The sequence below is a fragment of the Nematolebias whitei genome, chromosome 11, assembly GCF_014905685.2.
Source record: "Nematolebias whitei isolate Nwh7 chromosome 11, NemWhi1, whole genome shotgun sequence".
NCBI lineage: Eukaryota > Metazoa > Chordata > Actinopteri > Cyprinodontiformes > Rivulidae > Nematolebias > Nematolebias whitei.
This window is the reverse complement of record NC_056508.1, coordinates 41,303,289-41,323,358: the sequence shown is the minus strand read 5'-3', so window position 1 is coordinate 41,323,358 and position 20,070 is coordinate 41,303,289. Positions and strand designations below refer to the sequence as shown.

The window sequence follows — 20,070 nt, the reverse complement described above, 5'->3', positions numbered from 1 at the left end:
GCTGTATGACTGAGAGATGGAGAAGCAGAGCTCGTTAAAGAAAAGAAGCACTTGGCTGTTTTCTAAATGAGTTAAATCAAGAGTTCAGAGGGAACACGCGCAGGTGTGTAAGTTAGATGCAGCCAAAATAAATGTTCAAATTCACTAATCTGATCTCAATGTTGTCATTTTCACAAAAAAACATGCATGATGTGATGAGATGTTTCATCCTTCATCCAAAGGACTTCTTCAATCTGAGGCGCAACAAACTGAGTCCCACAAGCTCCATCTTATCACCAGCAAACTGGTTTTTTTTCCCCACTATGGGAGTGTGGTGCTTGTTTGTTTGTGGCTGCTCGGACTCAAGAAGTCCTTTGGATGAAGGACGAAACGTCTCAACAAAAAACGAAACCGTCCAGATGACCTGACTGAACTTTGTTGGATAAAGAGATGTGATTTAAAAACAAAGTTAGGAGGGGGAGGGTAAGAACATTGGGATAATCATTAGACATTTTGTTTATAATGTAATTTAAAAAAAAAAGTAAAAAATAATTATTGCTGTCATCATCCTCAGAATCAGAATTCAAACATCTTTCTTATTGTGACAAGTACAACAATATTAGGTGTTGTACTTTCAGTGTCAAAAGACACATAAAAGGATAAAATAAAATAGAGTAAAATATATACAATAAAATATTACAAGAGATAAAAAAAAACAGTCATTCAACATGAATATTGCACATGATTTCATTCCGTACAACTGCTGTTTTTCAGTCTGTTTTCCGTTGCTATAACGCTCCCATATCCCGTGCCGGATGATGATGGTTGGAACAGGACGTGACCCGGGTGTGAGGAGTCTTTTTAAATGTCTGTGGCTTTCCTGAGGCAGCGGGAGCAGATCAAGACAGGGTAAGGAGCATCCAGTGAGTCCAGGACAGTCTTAACCATCCCTTGAGAAAATTGCTTTTCATCATATAGAAACCACACCTGGACCAATTTGAGGGAGATGGTCGCTCATCTTGAGTCTGGTTCTGGTTCTGCTGCAGGTTTATTCCTGTTCAAAGAGAGTCTTTCCTTCCCGCTCTTAACATGCTGCTCAAGATGGGAGATGGAGAAGTGAAGATTTGACTCCATTTTGGACTTCCTTATAGACAACTCTTACTAATTGGTTTTTCATATTCTGCATGTGAACATCTACATTGGGGTGGCTGTGGCTGAGTGGTTAGAGCAGTCGTCCTCCAATGCAAGAGTTGGTGGTTTGATTACACCAGCAGTCACATGCTGATGTGTCCCTGGGCAAGACACTGAACCCCTCATTGCCTCCGATGTGTGTCCCATCAGTGTATGAACGTGATAAAGCTCTGATTAGTCTTCGTAGAGATCGAGTCGAGTGCTGCACGAATGGGTAAATGAGGCACAGATTTTAGCGTAAAGAGCTTTAAGTGTCTTGATAAGATAGAAAGGTGCTATAGAAGCCCAGTCCATTTACCATTATAATATAATATTTAAAATTTGGACTGTTTCATCGTTTCTCTCGTGCCCTGATATTACTTTAGTTGTGAGTCAGCGTAATATGAATAATCTGAATTGAAATACTACGATCAAAGCAGCTTCTACTGAATGTTGCTCCAACTTGTGTGGGTGTTGGGTTATTATATAACAGTCTGTTACACCTACCCATCAAAACATTGTGCCTGTCAGTGAGCCCTGAGCGCACATAGACAACTTAAAATAGATTTGGACGGTCCCCATTACATTTCATGTGGGCACAGCATGTTCTGGGTCCACGTGAGGCTGAGGCATCTTAATATTGCTCACACCAAGCAGTGGCTCCCACACTTCCCCACCACAGTGGTCCAGTACCTGACCAGGGTGTACCAGTCCTCAGGAGGTGTTTCACTGGGACATAACCACCATGCCAAAAGTCCTGCTGCCAGGTGAGTTTTGGCAGAGAGACTCTGGGCTTTAAGGATTTTGATATTAATTTAAAAAATAAGGTTTTTTTTACAGGTTTATAAAGCCTTACTAAAACAAATATGTTCAAAAGTGTATGTACTTTTTGGTTGTTTTGGATTTTATGGATTATTCTGGCCAACAGGTTAAATATAATCCATTCAGAAATTTAAATATTAATGTATCAAAGGGAAAAGCATGTGCCATCATTACAGATATCACATTTTTGGTAATATTTCCAAATTATTTATTTATTGCAACGTCAGGAATGACACTTTATTGGCAGGTTCTCGAGGTTTTTGAATGCGTGACGCTCCGCTTGCATAAAACAAATCTTTAATTTGTGATTTATGTACAAATCTGATGACAGTTTTTGAATTTTTGTCTGTTCAGTCCTCCCGTTCCAGCAGTAAAATGCCACTTTTGGTCTTTAGGCTCGTGGGGGGGTGATGTAATAAAACCTTAATGCTGTATTCATTTCTGCCAGAGCAGAATTTAGAAACTGATTAAGTATCATCGGTAAAAATGCCAGGCCAGGATGTGTGATGGATGCGACTTGGCAGTTTGCATCTCTAATAATAAGTGTGACTTAAGGGAGGAGTTTATACATTTTTTTTTCTTTGCAACATATGTAACATAAAATAGTTTATTCTAAACTTAATTACTACAATTAAGGTTCATCCTTAAACAGGGAGCAGAATAGAAATGTAAAGTTCAATCAACAGTGATGTGTTTGCATTGTAATCATTTTTCAGTAACTAGAGGATAACAAGACGATTTTACATCTGGCTGGAGCAGCTGACGACAAACGTGTTGAAAGTTAAACTGATCGAACTCAAACGAGTGTAAACTGAATAAAGCGCTTCAGTTTTGCAAAAGCACAAATGAGAGAGGGTTACAAATATATATATATTTCATTTTAAAGCAACCTCGTTATAAAAACACATGTAAATTAAAGTTATTGTCATTAAAAACACAATGAAATGTAAAAAAGGAGACAATTTATTAATAATACATTTACATTGTTGGTTTCTTGTTAATTTCTTTTAATTCATTCTAGGAATGCATGTCACCCGCCATCTTTTAATGCCAGAATTTCATACAGAGATCAACATGTTATGTGGAGAAATGACTAAAAATGCAGCAATTTTGCTCAAACCTCAAAAATAACATTATTAATAATTAATCTTGTGTAACATTCTAAGATGTGCTCAAAGTATGGTTATTAATGACTATCAGCTACTACCATGTTAAATTTGAGCTCAACAACTGCAAAACTGATTGAGTTAAGGCAATTGTGTTTACAAAATACGTGATGATCCCCAGCATGGATTCGGTTAACGCTCGGATGTACCTTTACAACTGAGTCTAATTCAAGATGGCTGCCTCAGCAAATCACGCTGGACTCTAACGTTAACGCCAAAGTTTTGAGCAAAGTTCTTAGTAGCACGTTTAGTTTGTCTTGTTTCATTTTCAGCTGCTATCACTTCACATTTTAGCACATTTTCTGTAAAATCGACAAACTTCTAGCTGCTTTAGTGTTTTATAAGTAGCACTTGGTTGTGGCAGCCATTTTAATTGGGTTGACTCAAAATGCCCCGGGAGCATCCTTACAGATGCCCGAACCACCTCAACTGGCTCCTCTCGATGTGGAGGAGTTCTACTTTGAGTCTCTCCTGGATAACTGAACTTCTCACCCTAACTCTAAGGGAGAGTCCAGCCCTGCAGAAGAAACTCATTTCAACCGCCTGTATCCATGATCTCATTCTTTCAGACACTACCCAGAGCTCATGACCATAGGTGAGGGTAGGAACATAGACCGACCGGTGGAGAAAGAGCTTTGCCTTACAGCTCAGCTCTCTCTTCACCACAACGGACCGGCACAGAGTCCACAATACTGCAGACGCTGCACCAATCCGTCAGTCTCATGCTCCGTTCTTCCTTCACTCGTGAACAAAACCCCGAGATACTTGAACTCCTCCACTTGAACCAGAACCTCGCCCTCGACCCGAAGAGAACAATCCACCCTTTCCCGACTGAGGACCATGGCGTCAGATTTGGAGGTGCTGATTCTCATCCCAGCTGTTTCACACTCAGCTGCAAACCGCTCCAGTGCGAGCTGGAGATCCCAGCACAATGACGCCAGCAGGACCACATCATCCGCAAATAGCAGAGAAGGAATCCAGAGGACACCGAACCGGACTCCCTCTACCCCCTGGCTGCATCGAGAAATTATGTCCATAAAAGTTATAAACAGAATGGTTGACAAGGGGCAGCCCTAAAATCCATGCAGCAGTTCATGATATAATTTCATAACAGATTGAAAAGTTGATTTCAAATAGTTTTCCCTCCACGCTAGTTATTGTGTACTTCAGTTAGTTTAAAAGTGAAAGCAGAATTCATAAATTATTCAAAAGTTGTATATGATCCCATCATGTGCACAACTCATATAATAATGGAAACCACAGATTCTGTGTCATAACATCTTGGGACATCGTCATGCTACATGTACAACTAACAATAGAACATTTTCTAACCTTCTTTTTGTGATTTTTATCCTGGGTGGTTCGTCTTTCCTGGTGCTTCTGATCAGATCAACAGAGTGAGTATGGAGGATGAGAAGTGGTACGAAGTTTTAAACTCCATGCTGGATTACTCGTGTAAAAACAGACTGCGTTGCTCTGAAGCAGGTGCATGGAACAAGTTTGATGCAGGAAGAAGTTATCTACACTGCTGCATTTTCAGAAAAGTTCAAGACAAAAACAACTGGACTTTGTTTGTAGTGTGTATTTGACTCACCCCTATTGTGAGCGGTGATAGGGCGATCTGCATGTATTCAGCTTAGCTCAGCTTTATAACTCGAACCCCACACTCTCTGCTCTTTGAATTGAGAGAGCTCCTCGGATGAGAAGTGAAACGTCTTCTGTTACAAATAAAGTCCAGTTGTTTTTCTCTTGAACCTTTTTGAATTTACCATGTCTTGGATGACTGAGAATCTTCACCAGCGTCTACACTGCTGTCTTCATAACTCCTGTCATTTTGGACACTGACCCTCTTTTGTTACGTCTCTTCTCGATCAGTATCCCTCATTTTGATCCTCGTGTTTGGGCTGATGCCAACTGAAAAGCCATAAATGGGTTTGGAGTTATGTAAAAAAAAAAATAAAAAAAAAAGCTGCATGTGTAGAGATGAGCTCTGTGCTGGTGCTTCTGTCTGTGATGGACTTTGTGTTTGCAAGTCAGAGTTGCAGTTTTGTACTGGGTCAATATTTGTTCCTGTATTTGGTGCATGTATTGGACTCAGTACATGCAGAACTTCACGCCCAGTTCCGTTTGGGCTGTTACCTCCATGCCGAGTGGATCGGCTGTTAAGGAATCCAGGATGCGGCTCATCCAGTGAAGTTCGGAGCTGCATGGTGTGATGGACGATGCTTCCCTGAGAGTGAAATTAACAAACCCTTGGCGTACTCGACAGAGACCGATGACAAGATAAGGGCCTTGGCGGAGAAGGTCTTTGCATCGGAGACCAAAGATGAAAACATCCGTGATGAAATCTCCATGTTCGATGTGGCTGAGGATTGTCCAATCCTGCACCACGAGATGGCCCACCATCTGCACACTGATGACGACGCAGAGAAACGGTGAGAGATGACAGTGATGTCACTGTAGGCTTTTGAAGATTAAAGATTGAGAATACATGAATCCCCAGAAAGAACAGTAAGGTATAAACAACGTTTAAACCTCCTCTGATCAACAGAAAAAGGCTTCAGCGTTGTCGCACTGTGTGCTCTCCTGCTGCTGGTGCCCAGGCATCTGCTGGTCGTGTGGTGTCTGCTGCAGTGGACTCACCCACTTACCTGGAAGTTCCCGATTTTCAGAGAGTGGCCATCCTCGGTGACTACGCTTCTGGGGTAAAGTTTGTCAACCCTTATGATTCAGAATGGAGAGCTCAACTGCTTTTTGATCCTTCAGAAACTTCTGACGCAACCATTAAGCCACTGCAGCAGTCCCTCGTTTATCGCGGGGGAACTGTACTCTGAAGCCCCGCAATAAGTGAAAAACCGCAAAGTAGAAATAGTAGTACAAGTAGTAAGTAGTGTATTTACTTTATATATATATAAAGGTGTTTTAAATCCTTCCCACACTTGCAATATTCTAAAACTAAACAATGTTTTTAAACTCTAAATGCTCTAAAAAAGCACAGCATGTCATGATTTTAGCTCCCTGCCTCCTGCTGCACTCAGCCACCTGCAAGCCGTGGCCACGCCCACTTCTATGCTCTGCATGGCGAACAGCTGATCAGCTGCAGCAGGAAGTTTATCCTGCAGTGTGGGCTGCACAAAGGCACAGGAGGTGCTAAATAATATTAAATAATTTATTTTAAATAAAAAATTATACGCCAATCGTGCAGCGCATCCATCCGTCAGCCAATCGTGTGTCATGTCCAATCTTGTTTTGAAAAACCGCGATAGAGCGAGCCCACGAATAAACGAACCGCGAAGTAGCGAGGGACTACGTGTATGGTTGTAGGATGTAGACCCAAATGCAGGCACATAGGAGTCAGGTTCAGGACAGTTTTTCAACTAAACTTAAGTAAAGAGAAACTGTCAAATGGACACAGCAGCAAGATACATGAATGACGAAGACCAAGAAGTACAGTAGAGATGTGGGAGGGAAACAAACAAACAAGTGAGCTAATTTGGGAGACAGGTCGTGAAAGAGGAGCAGAAACCAGACAACTGAGGACACTGAGGGTCCTTGACCACACAGAATAACCCAAAGAATCTCATCTAACACAGTGAAACTTAAGGACTTCAAAACAGGATTAATTCAGAACTTTTCAATTAAAACTAAGACTCTAGAGCAGTTAAAAAATCAAAGGCACACTCCGATGTAAACTCTTTCAAATCGCACCATTTAATAAAGTTCAGAATGGTGAAACGTTTCAGCACACACAAAAAAAGAAACTGTCCAGATGACCAGACAGAAAATTGTTGGAAAGTTCAGGATATCCTTTTTTATGCTTGATTCCACACTCTGCAATGAGCACTTTCAAAAGTTCTGACCTCCGAAGGTTCAAATTTCTTGTACATCATTTTTCACGCTCTCCCCAGGTGACCATGGATGACTTCGAGCTGGCCTGTAAGGGTCTGTACCGCGCCCTGACCATCAGGGAGAAGTACATGAGACTGGCCTACCAGCGTTTCCCACGAACAGCCTCCCAGTTCCTGCGTCAAATGGAGGGAGAGACCTTCAAAATCGAAGATCAGGTGCAGCCAGGTGAGACGAAAAGCAAGACGGAGGTCAAACACAAACGAACAAAGTCAGCTTTGAAACAAGATCTCTAGTATTTTAATGATGCATTTACTTGTAATTCTCAAATCCTTAGTTTTCACTCCTCCTCCGAAGGCTGGGGAGGACCCCTTTGACACTTCCAGCCTGCCTAAGGATCTGGGCTACGTGGCCCGTATGAAGGATGGTCTCATGTTTGTGTACAACGACGCTGCAGCTGCTGACAAACATCAGCCCAAAGACCTGCCCCATCCAGACTACAACACCTTCATCGACGACATGAACTTCCTCATCGCCCTCATTGCACAGGGTCCAACGTGAGTCACCTTTTAAAAAAAAAAACACGTCAAGAAACTGACCACAGAGGTCGGATCAGAGGCTGGATCAGCTGAGTCATAATTTACCATTTAGTTTTTTTAGTCCTTTAATTTGTTCTCTAAACCATCTTAGTGGCGTTAAAACTCAACCCATGCCCCCTAATTTAATTTTAAAAAAGTTCCATATGGGACTTTAAGTTAAAAACAATGAGATGTAAAAACATTTGTAGCATCATGACAATGTATAAAACAATATTATAAGTTAGTGTTAATGCAGCTAATGACAGCAGTGTCATTAGGCCATTTAAAAGCATCATTACAATATAATTTACTACATAAAAGTACATTTTTGTTTAAAAAAATACATAGCCTGTATAAAAAAACGTATACCATACATTAACAAAAAAGGTTGAATCATGTCATCTGGACTTCGTTTTTTGTTAAAAAAGAAACGTTTCGCCCCTCATCCAAGAGGCTTCATCAGTCTGAGGCCTAGCCATCTGGTATTACCCAGAAGCCACCCTGAATGGTAATGTATACCATACATTATTATAAGACATTACAAAAAAAAAACCAATGAGTAAAAGTTATTTATTTTAGGAAGTCGGCAGATTGCACCAAATCTTCAGTTTGTTACAATCCCCCACCCAAACAGCCCGTTGATGACAGTGGGAAGAAATGACTCCATTTTAACAGGAAGTAACCTCCAGCAGAACCAGGCTCAGAATGGGTGGACACCCACTCCCCTCAGGAAGGAGGTTGAGGAGCATTAAGTGTAGAACCACTAGACTGAGGAACAGCTTCTACCCTGAGGCTGTTAGACTCATGATTCTCTAACCAGAATTATCACAACAACAAAAAAATCACTGTAATGCAACTTTGACTGGTGATACATATGTGCTGCTGATTAGCCATGCTGCTGATTATTTCATGCTGCTGTATTCATTCATTCGTACTCATCTACTCACAAAGGCTCATGTTCGTGCTGCTGTTGTTCGGTGTATTGTTTTGCAAGACTGGCTCATCTTAGATCTTTTAGCATTCTGTTTATACTTAGTGTATATTGTAGATCCTTATTTACAGTTTCTTTTTACACTTTATATTTTTGCTATTGTTGGATGTAACTGGAACCCTGTGTACACAGTTTCGTTCCACCTCGTGTGCCACATGTGATGCGAATGACAATAAAGAACCTTGAACATCTGCCTCGACAAGCTGAAGTTTGAGAGGAAAGAGACACAGACAAACACAAAAGAATGGGTCCAGGTGTATTTTCTCTGGGAAGAAAAACAAAGAAAAATACAGGCTCGTGACAGGAAAGTACAAACAGGGAGAGTACAGAGAGCAAAAATGGTAGTTTGTCTACAGCAATTTAAGCTTATAGCAGCAGAACTTAAGGATAGCGTGGGAAACCCAAACCAACTCAATGTGATTTAAACTGTTACTGTAGGCGTTTCATGTTTGTCGCCTCAGAATGTATCACGAAGCTCCTCCTTGTCCCGCAGTAAGACGTACGCACATCGTCGTCTGAAGTTCCTCATGTCCAAGTTTAACGTGCACGAGATGCTGAACGAGATGGAGGAGCTAAAGGAGCTGAAGATGAACCCCCACAGGGACTTTTACAACTGCAGGAAGGTGGGCAAAAGCGGCATATTATACACATTTTTATTTTATTTTATTTATTTATTGAAAACTGGACAACAAAGGCAATATATATATATATATATATATATATATATATATATATATATATATAAAAAACTTTAATTACTGCTATTTTATTTGTGGAAATATGGTAAACATATACCATACACACAGTTGCAACAAAGCTTTAAACACATAAAAACAACTGATCTGTAACTAATCTTAAAATCATATTTACTTTATAAACCAGACATATTTTTTATTCTAAAAATGCTCCTAAATCAATTACTTTCAGTTGTTTTTGTCATGCTGCTCATTCTACTGTGGCTCCCTCTGGTGGCCACTGTTGGTTATTACATCAACCTGAATCGTAATTTCTTTGACATTTCAGGTGGACACTCACATCCATGCTGCTGCCTGCATGAACCAGAAGCATCTGCTGCGCTTCATCAAGAGGTCTTACCGTGTGGATGCTGACCGGGTTGTGCACAACCTTAAAGGGAAGGAAGTCACCATGAGAGAGCTGTTCGAGTCTCTCAACTTGCATCCCTACGACCTCACTGTGGACTCTCTGGATGTGCACGCTGTATGTTTCTCTTTGGAAAAAGCATAGAGGAACTGTGACTGTGAAAAGGGGCTGATTGTTAAATGTTCATACTGTATCTATTGGAAGTTTTTATGTCACTCACTACATGCAAACCTAAAGGATTTGTGCATGCACTGTTGGACTTATCTCGATCCAAATCAACGTTTCTTGTTTTTTTTTTTCTTCTGAAGGGCAGACAAACCTTCCAGCGCTTCGACAAGTTCAACGCCAAGTACAACCCTGTGGGAGCCAGCGAGCTGCGTGATCTCTACCTGAAGACAGAAAACCACATCAATGGAGAATACTTTGCCACAATCATCAAGGTCAGTTTCTTCAAACATCATCTCTGAGAAGGTTGGAAAGCGTTCTACTAGAAAACAAAATACAAATTGAAATCACCTGTTACAAATCATGAGCTTATTTTGTCAAACTTGAAATAGATTTTACACTTCGCTTGCCTTTGTGCACAGTTTCGTTCCACCACATGTACCGCATGTGGTGCGTATGATAAATAAAGAAACTTTGACTTTGTTAACACCAGGAAGTAGCCAGTGACCTGGAGGACGCCAAATATCAGTATGCTGAACCTCGTCTGTCTATCTACGGATGTAACCCAAACGAGTGGTCCAAACTCTCAGGCTGGTTCGTCAAACACAGAGTCTTCTCCCCCAACCTCAAATGGATGATTCAAGTTCCCAGGATCTAGTAGGTTTTATCAGTCACTCTACTTTCAGATTGTTCAGATTGACATAAAACCTTTTGTCCAGATGTGGATAAATTAAAGCTTTTGTTTTAGTCACACAATCACACAAACTAACCGATATTTTGAGAGTTCAACGTCTGCAGGACCCTAGAGCATATGTCAAACTCAAGGCCCGGGGACCTAATGTGGCATCTTATCTGGCCCCCGAGATGATATTTTAAACGAAAAATACTTTTATCACGTTAACTTTTTCATTAATCTTTGATTATGATGTCAAAAGTGCAATAGAGAAACTCTTGTTGAGGAATCTGCACCCAAGAAAAGATGTTGGGTATCTAACTTGAGTTCATGTAGGTTTTGAAACCGGCCCTTAGTTTTAAAAAAGGTTTTAATTTTGGCCCCTTTTGTAAGAGGGTTTGACACCCCTGCTCTGGAGCGATGGCCGAAGCTTCGAGTTAAATGAATTTGTTTTGTATCTCTTCTATCTTAGTGACATCTTCAGAGGCAGGAACTTTGTGCCCCACTTTGGGAAGATGTTAGAAAACATTTTCCTCCCCGTGTTCCAGGCCACAATCGACCCGCAGTCCCACCCAGAGCTCAGCATCTTCCTCAAACACGTGAGTCATGGACGAACCGCAACTAAAATGTTGAGTTTGACCTCGGGCAAAAAGTGTTTCCAAACATCTGCCTTAAAGAAACTGGTCCAGATGACATGATTGAACCTTTTTTGTTGTTATCTACCTGGATGATTGAGCTTACAAACCTTTTTTCTGGCCTTGGTGTCCTTAGGCTGTTTCTGTGAGTAGCAAGTCGACCATCTGGACTAAAACATTTGATTGTTATACAAGAGGATTGATTGTTTTGGGCGGATGGGTCCTTTTGCATGTGTTAAAAGCCTGCTTCTGAGATTCTAACAGGAGGTTGGCTTGAAACACAGCAGTGAAGGCTACTTATGGGACAGATCTGGTTGGCAGGCCACAGACTGATGAAGTCTTCTGGATGGAAGATGAAACGTTTCTCCCTTAAATAAACTGGTCCAGATGACATGATTTAACCTCTTTTGTTGTTTCCAAACATGTGCATGAGTTGGAAAATGTCAACACTGAGCGCATTAAACTAACCCAGGGCTCGGTTTGAGCCCAACAGAACATATTTATGATAAATAAGTTGCAGGAAGAAGCAACATGTTTGTTGTAAAATGGTTGGGGCTTTTTTGTTTTTTTGTTTGTTTGTAGGTGACAGGCTTCGACAGTGTGGACGATGAGTCCAAACACAGCGGTCACATGTTCTCCACCAAGAGTCCTAAACCAGAGGAGTGGGACATCAGCAAGAACCCGTCCTACACCTACTACATCTATTACATGTACGCCAACATCGCTGTCCTCAACCAGCTGCGCAGGTAAGAAGCTTCAACCTCATTAAGACACACCTCATTTTATTGACATGTAGCGGTTAGCTTGTAAATCCACACTATTGTTTCTGTGTAATCGAACTACTTTAGCATACTTTGTGCCGTTTTAGCTTTCATATATCAAAATATTCAACTCATTCAGGAGAGATGCGCTGACTTTTTTGTGCATTTTTTTACATTTATATATTTTTTTTAATATTTAACTTTATTTATCAATAACTTCCTCATAGAAACACACAGATTTTTGTACATTAAAAAAAATTTTAATTTATGATTATTAAATTATATATATTATTATATTATTTTTAACTAGCTATTTTAAACTTTTGTTTGGTACTTTTAGGTTTTAGCCACACTTTAGCTACTTTTAGTTAGATGCCATTTAGCTACTTTTGGCCTAAAGCTAACCCTTTCCTACTTTTAGTTTTTAGCTAGTATTTTGCTACTTAATTTATTTAGTCTTTGCGAGTCTTTTGCTATATTTACCTTTTAGCTTACGTTTTCATTCTTTTGATTTGAACTTTTTGCTTCTTGGCTTTTAGCTAGTATTTTGCTTTTGTTTTTAGTTTATATTTTACATTTAGCTTTTAGCTGACCTTTTGTCACATTTAACCTTTAGCTATCGTTTTGTTACTTTTGGTTTTTGCAAGTCTTTTGCTACTTTTAGCTTGTAGTTATTTTGGCTACTTGTACATTTTAACTAACTTTCTGCTGCTTTTAGCTCGAGTTTTTTATATTTAGACTTTGGCTAGACTATTGCTACATTTAGCCAATGTTTTGCTGCTTTTGACTTTTAGCAAGTGTTAGCTTCTTGTAGTTTTTATTTGGCATTTTACGTTTTTTTTTTGCTTTAAGCTTGTGTTCTGCTTCTTTCAGCTGTATATCAGTTTCAGCTTCTTGTTCAGCTCTCAGCTTTCATGCTGCACTTTTACAGAAAGTTCATTTTTTCCCTAAAATGCGTCCCTTTGTAGAAACTTAAAGCTGCATCTGTGTTGTGTTGCAGGCAGAGGGGGATGAACACGTTCATGTTCAGGCCTCACTGCGGGGAGGCCGGGGCCATCACCCACCTGCTGGCTGCCTTCATGACTGCTGACAACATCTCTCACGGCCTTAATCTCAAGAAGGTCAGCTGGGATGCAACGTTTTATATATAAAAATAAAAAAACCTCAGCTGTCAGAACTCCGTAAAGGAGCTATAAATTAAACTACAAACATCCGGTTTAAAGACGCCATAACAGATGAAAAATCATTTGTATGATTGAACAATGCTGCCCTGGTTGTTGCTCTTCATGACACAATCTCTTATTTATCTGGGAGCACCAAAAGTTGTGCTTTCTGATCGTGTTGCGTTTTTGCACTTTTGGATTTAGGCCACAAGAACCACCGGAGAGCTCATGTAAATCTTTTAAGGTCCAGTTGTTCACACCAATAAGACACAGGGCTATTCAACTAAACTGCTCCGGGGGCCACAGTTTCTGAAAGCCAACAGCTCGGGGGGCTGGACATCCAGCGATTAAAATCATTATGTAAATAAACCAACGTTTACAATGACCTGTTACATTTTAAATTTGTTTATTTTACTGCACTGAATCATAAATGCAATAAACAGAACCCAAAACCCAAACCCAGACACCACCCCCAAAACCACCACCACCACAAACAACAACAACAACAACAATAAAATAAAATAATGAAGTGGGCCAGATTGTAGTCACCTGCAGGCCGGAAATGGCCCACGGGCTCACAGTTGACTAGCCCTGCACTAGGCATTAAGTTGGGGATGCACCAATGAGTGACTGCTATTCTGAATATTACCTAAACTTTTTGTACTGCTTTCAAACAACTCATTTTATAAACTTTTATGAGAATACTGCAACAAATAAAATAAAATAAAAAGATTAAAATAAAGAAAAAAGAAAAACAAAAGAAAAAAAGGAAGTTTGTTATTCTTAGGGGAATAACGTACAGACACAGTTCTGATAATGACTCCATCCATATGAATAAATAAAGCATTGTTTATTTACTTTTACAATTTTTTTCGTTCAATTTAACAATACGTTGAGATAAATTGATCATTGCGTTTTGACAAACGTTTCCTGATCTAATGAACTCGTCGTATATCCCCATCAATCTTTTCCACCCAGGGTCCTGTGCTGCAGTACTTGTACTTCTTGACCCAGATCCCAATCGCCATGTCTCCTCTCAGCAACAACAGCCTTTTTCTTGAATATGCCAAGAACCCGCTGCTGGAGTTCCACCAGAAAGGCTTGATGGTGTCTCTGTCCACTGACGACCCCATGCAGTTCCACTACACCAAGGTCTCATCGTAGACACTTACAAAGCCTCTCATAAACAGCAGAAATATAAACGTCTGCAGAATGAAAGGATTTAAATGTCCACGTATCTTCATGCTTTCTGGCCTTTGCATTCACAGGAACCACTGATGGAGGAGTACGCCATCGCAGCTCAGGTCTTCAAGCTGAGTACTTGCGACATGTGTGAGATTGGCAGGAACAGCGTGCTGCAGAGTGCCTTGTCTCATGAGGTAACCACCGGTTTACGTTATCATGTTGCCACATTTAAAGAATACTGTGCGTCCACATGGCACCAACACGCCAACGGTTACCCTTCCTCATACTCTGCCTTTGGTTTTGCTCCAGGAGAAGATCCACTTCCTGGGTTCAGATTACCTCAAGGAGGGTCCGGAGGGCAATGACATCCGTAAAACCAACGTGGCTCAGATCCGAATGGCGTATCGCTTTGAGACGCTGTGCTACGAGCTCAACCTCATCAAGGAGGGCTTGAAGGCCGAGTAAACACTTTTGAAGGCTTAAAAAGGCTCCTGCATTCGTTTTTCACAGTAGCTCTTGGAAATCTTAAAGAAAAAGACCTTCTAATGCACCGGTGCTCTTTTCTCTGGAGGAAGAAAAGTTTTTGCTGCGTGGTTTCACTGTGAACCACGTAAACATCGTCTTCAGTTGACTCCAGTTGGATTAACACCGTGTAGAAGAATGAATAAAAACAAATATAAAGACAAACAAGTATCTTTTTTCTGTCCTTGTTATTTTATTTTACTTTTTTTTTTTTTGGTGGTGGTGGGGTCAAATTGCAATATAAGATACAACTAAATTAGATTAAATCAATTATTCAAAGTGAGGTTGTTTTGCTTTGTTTTAATGGAATTGTGTAATTTAAAGGACTTTAATTCCTTTCAAACTGACTTATTTAGTTTTTGATGCTCAGTTTTAAGAGAAACTTTGTGGAAACAAGCATAGATTTAAGATATTATATTATAAGATATTACTTAATTGAAATTATTTAAATTCAAATATCTTTAAAAAGGGGTCCATTCACAAAACTTATGTCATATCTTATTTAAAAATCAGTTTTTTTAAGTTCCAGGTTTCAAGAACAAATCACCCCAGTGTAAAGAGTTTTAGATCTTTATCTGTAAAATTGATTTTTAGCCATTTTTTTGGTGTGTTTTTAGGATCAGATGGTTGTGGCAGCAATCTTAACTCAGGTTGACTCCAAAAGTTAATCAGCTGTAGATGCACATCCAATGATCATTTCCTGCAAGTTTGATTAAAATTTCTCCAGTGGTTAATGAGATATTTTGCTAACAGACAAGTAAAGACACCCACAGACAGACATCTTCGCATTTGGTGGTGAGCGATGACAACACAGTATAATCTTAGTCGGCACCAAATAAATTTGATTTTGGAGAACATGGTTGCGAAGCTGCAGGCTACGTCCTCAAAGTTCCGAGGGCACCTGAAGGCAGCATTGTTTATTCGTGGTTGACAGCTGCAGGGGTTGATGCGGTGACGTCTTCCCTCTTGGAGGATTCGAGGATTCAACCAAACTTTCTCACAGTCCAAAACTCTGTCAAGTTTACCGGAAACACGCAGAGTGCAAACAGGAAGTGGCCGAAATAATGCAATGGAGTCATGCGCACGTGTTTAGGCTTCACTAAAAAGCTGTGAATGTCCTTAAAAGTTAAACATTAAAATGATTTTGTAGTAGACAAGCTATAACTTAACATATTTTTTAATAAGAGTGACACTGATGTTTGTAAGCTAAAACAGACTGATGGCCCCCCTTTTGCATGTGAACAGCTAGTTAGAAAAAAAATAAAATAAAAGGTTGATAGTTCTGGCTGTCAGCAGCAAACTGGTTGGTCCACTAAGAAGCTACTATATTTATAAGACTGAGTTTCTTAAAGGGTTTTAGACTGAAGACTTCTTTTCAACAAAGAAGAATCCGTACAGATGACCTGACTTGTTAGAACAATTTTAGCTAACCTTTTGCTATTTCACTTTTTGTTACTATCTTGCTTCTTTTAGAATGTAAGTACTGTTTTGTTTTATTAGCTAATAGTTAGTCTTATATTACTTTTAGCTAGCCTATTGCTGCATTTTAACGTGCAGCTACCTTTCTGCTGCCTTACGCGTCCCTTCAAAAGCATTTTGGTCATACCCGTTTTATTTTGAAATATTTAACCGGAAGTTACGTATTCCCCTAGTAGCTTAACTGCAATATTCCAGACGGAGGGCGAGGAGCGATTTGCTTTATCTACTTTTTCCTGTTCTGTCGCCGCTTCTTTTAAAAGCTGTTGTTTTATAAATGTATTTGAGCAAAAACCGCACTTTATTTCCTCTCTAAACCGCCGTTTTCTGGGAGGAAAAAGTTTCCCGTAACTTGTAGTTTCTCGTTTTCCTCCACGCGAGCGTTAGCTTGTCGGACCTCCTCAGCGGCGAGACCAAATAATGGATTTTATTTGGGTTTGTCATTTTGTCGAAAGGAAAACACGGAACGGGCATGAATTGTGCTGGTCTTTGTGAGCCATACTGGTACGTAACAAAACTGTGGTGAGAGCAGCATATGCTTGTGTTATTTTGTTGTTGTATATGACTTGTTCAACGTTAGAGAGAGTGTTCATTTTAATAAACAATGTAAAGTAGCTAGCTAATGCTCGTAAAATGTGGTTTCCACCTACATTGCTCCTTTTTGGGGAATAAAAACCCTTTTGTCACAATTTCATTGAAATACCAAACTGTTATTAACTTTGTTAACATTTACCCATCACAATAAGCTTCTTTCAATATATGTCTTTTGTTGCTTTTTAAAAAAATTATTAAATTAAGTCATTTTTGTGCAGGTGGTATCTTTGAAACTGTTAATGTCACAGTTGTCCAAAATAATAATTAAACATTGGAAAATGTCAAATTTAAGATTTTTTTTTTAATGATGTCCTGCAATTTCATCATAAATTTTGTAATTATTTAAGCTAATAACGTGTCTACATTTTGATGTGTGAATTGTTGAAACTGTTGCCAGTGGCGCTTACGATCACCATGGCAACCACAGCTGGTTTCTCTCGCTCCCTCACTGCCAAATGAATGAGATGCAGGCTGAAAAGGAAGCCTCAAACAAACGGGCTTTGTGCGAAAACTAATAGTTAGATTGTAAAAAAAATCTTGGCATCAGAAGTATTAGTAAGTTTTAACAGAAAATAACAATAACCCTTATTGGTTCTGCTTCTATTTGTGTATTTTTTTAAAGACATTTGATTCAAGTAATGCAGCTGTCAGGGTAAACAGATATTTAGCAGAGTCCTCAATGTGAATTAGTAGCCGCCCGGGTGGGTGCTGTTAGATCACTCGTTTCACAACACTTTATCATCGCTCATCCTTTCATTGTGGCTTGTAGCAAACCAGCAGTTTGCTTTTATTACAGCATTAACTGTCACTTTTGATGATAAGCCTCAGTCTTACAATGTCTCACCTGCAACATGTCCTGTCATGCTGTGCATCGTTGTGTGGGTGTGTTTTGGTGGTTTCAAAGGTACAATTATGTTTAATTTAGTTGCCAAATGATGTATGGTTTCTGCTTTTATAAGAATTTATAAGAGAACAAAACTAGCCATGACGGCTAACAAATTTATATAACTTGATATACACATATATACTGTCTCGGCTCTTTTCTAATTGCGGACAATAACTTTTGATTTTGACAGTTTCCCCACAGAAAAAACAGGGTTGCCAGTTGTTTGCCAATTCATCTGTAACCACTCTGTGTCTATATTTCTGGATTTATTGCATGTCAAGTTGTGTTTACCATCAGTTTGAGCGTAGATGATCTAAACATAGTTTACGACTGTGCACAAATCTTCCTGCACCGTAATTATTGGACAAGTTGCTGATCCCTTTTTCCTGCAGCTCAGGAAATGCAACTCATGCCTTCCTGTGCAATGTGCCGCACACAGACAAACGATACAAGTGGGTCAGTTTGGGAGCTGCGTTGTCATCCCTGTGTCTGGCAACGACGGAGTGACATTCCAGTCGTAGGCATACATTCAATTTGGGTCAAACTAAACAAAACCCCCACTTTAAAGAGGGACTGTCTCCAGTTAAATCTGTTTCTCGACCCTCAGCTCTGCAGGAATGCAGCTCATAGAGGTGTTGTGATCATAAGCTGTGGAAATTTACTATCTCTCTCCCCTTCTCTTGATACTCTCAGCCTCCTAACATGCAACGTGTCCTAATGATTTTGATCCAGACGAGAGGAGCCGCTGTGCGAGGAGCTTGTAGCAGTTCTGTTGATGTTGACTTAAGGAAAAAGAGTCCTAGTGGATCCAGTATAACACTGTATTACTTGTCGGATAGCATTCAGTCAGGTGTATTATATATTTCCTATGTTTCAGCTATATATTGCAAATAGAAATATAATCTTATTGTGTGAATGCTGACTCAGCTTTCACACATCTATTTGTTTTCCTGTTGTTAAAAATTTCAGTGCATTTTTTTTTTTTTTTTTGGAATCTAACTACTTCTGCATGCTCTGTACTATTTTAGTCAAAACATCCAGCTCATTCACAGCCACAGGATAGATCTGACTCTGGCTCTGACTTTTTTGTTTCTGTGATTCTTAAACTTTTCAAATTAACTTTATTTAGAAATTATATATATATATTAAAAAAAAAAGAAGTTAAATCATGTCATCTGGACAGTATCTTTTTGGAAGAAGCGTTTCGTCTTTCATCTGAAAGACTTCATCATTCTGAGGCCTGCCACCAAGATCTGTCTGATAAATAGCACCTTATTGGTGGCAGGCCTCAGACTGACAAAGTCTTTCGGATGAAAGATGAAACGTTCCTTCCAAAATTAAACTGGATCCAGATAACATGATTTAACCTTTTTTGTGATTTATTTACCTGGATGATTGAGCTTACAGACCTTTTTTTTTAATTTAGAAATATTTCCTATAGAAATACTATGTCCAAATGACTGTAATTCCTTTCAAATCTTTGTTCCCTTTGAAAAATGCTCCAGTAAACTTTTTATGTTTTTGTTTTCTTATGGTACTTTCATCTTTTAGCTAGTTTGTTGCACTTTTTAGCTTTAAGCTCCTGTTTTGCTACTTTTAACTTTTAGCTACCATCTTTTAGCTATTATTTAGCCCTTTGCCACTTTTAGTTGCTAGCTACTTTTTGCTCTTTAGCTTGCCTTTTGCAAACATTTATATTTAGCTTTTAGCAAGCATTTTGTTATTTTAGATTTTTTTTTTCAATTTTTTTGAACTTCTTTTAGTTAACTAACTTTCAGCTTTTGTTTAGCAAATTTCATTAGTCAGTCAGCACTTTTTAAATGTAGTTTGATATTTTGTATTGTGTTTGAGAAATTGCCAAAGTCTTATATTTTATCTTTAACTTTGAAGTAAAGTTTGTGTAAAGTAGCTTCATCAAAATGTATCACTTACTGTTTGTCTTGTGATCCTTTATTTTTTGTAGCTTTTAATTAAATTCAACTTACCTGAAATATATTTATATTGAGCCCAATCACAACGAAAGCCACCTCAAGGCACTGAGCAAAAATATTAACATTCATTATTTAATGTCATTTAGATTAAATTTAGTATTAAGATACAAATAACTTATGTACCTTCCTTAAATGATCTAAGGAAGCAAGCAGTTTCTGTCGAATATTTACTTTGTTGACAGTAGGAAGAAGCAACCCTTTACTAAGAAGAAACCTCCAGCAAAACCGGGCTCAGAGTAGGCAGCCATCTGTCTCGACCCGCCTGGGTTAGAGAGGACAGGAGACTCACACAAGCTCAGAATGACTGGTCCAGGTGCTGTTTCTATGGCCCATGTGTTGTTTCTATGGTCCAGGTGTTGTTTCTAT

The 20,070-nt window shown here is 39.3% G+C and overlaps 1 protein-coding gene across 1 annotated transcript; it reads left to right on the top strand.

The window, feature by feature from the left end:
* Positions 1 to 1,827: 1,827 nt before the first annotated feature.
* Positions 1,828 to 14,740, top strand: ampd1. The gene is made up of 15 exons (XM_037684365.1): positions 1,828 to 1,916; positions 5,407 to 5,572; positions 5,689 to 5,842; positions 7,046 to 7,211; positions 7,321 to 7,540; positions 9,046 to 9,175; positions 9,576 to 9,770; positions 9,962 to 10,093; positions 10,312 to 10,475; positions 10,964 to 11,090; positions 11,709 to 11,872; positions 12,888 to 13,008; positions 14,029 to 14,202; positions 14,319 to 14,429; positions 14,545 to 14,740. Exons 1-15 carry the CDS (start codon positions 1,895 to 1,897, stop codon positions 14,698 to 14,700), a joined length of 2,202 nt encoding a protein of 733 aa, XP_037540293.1. The 5' UTR covers positions 1,828 to 1,894; the 3' UTR covers positions 14,701 to 14,740.
* Positions 14,741 to 20,070: the final 5,330 nt, after the last annotated feature.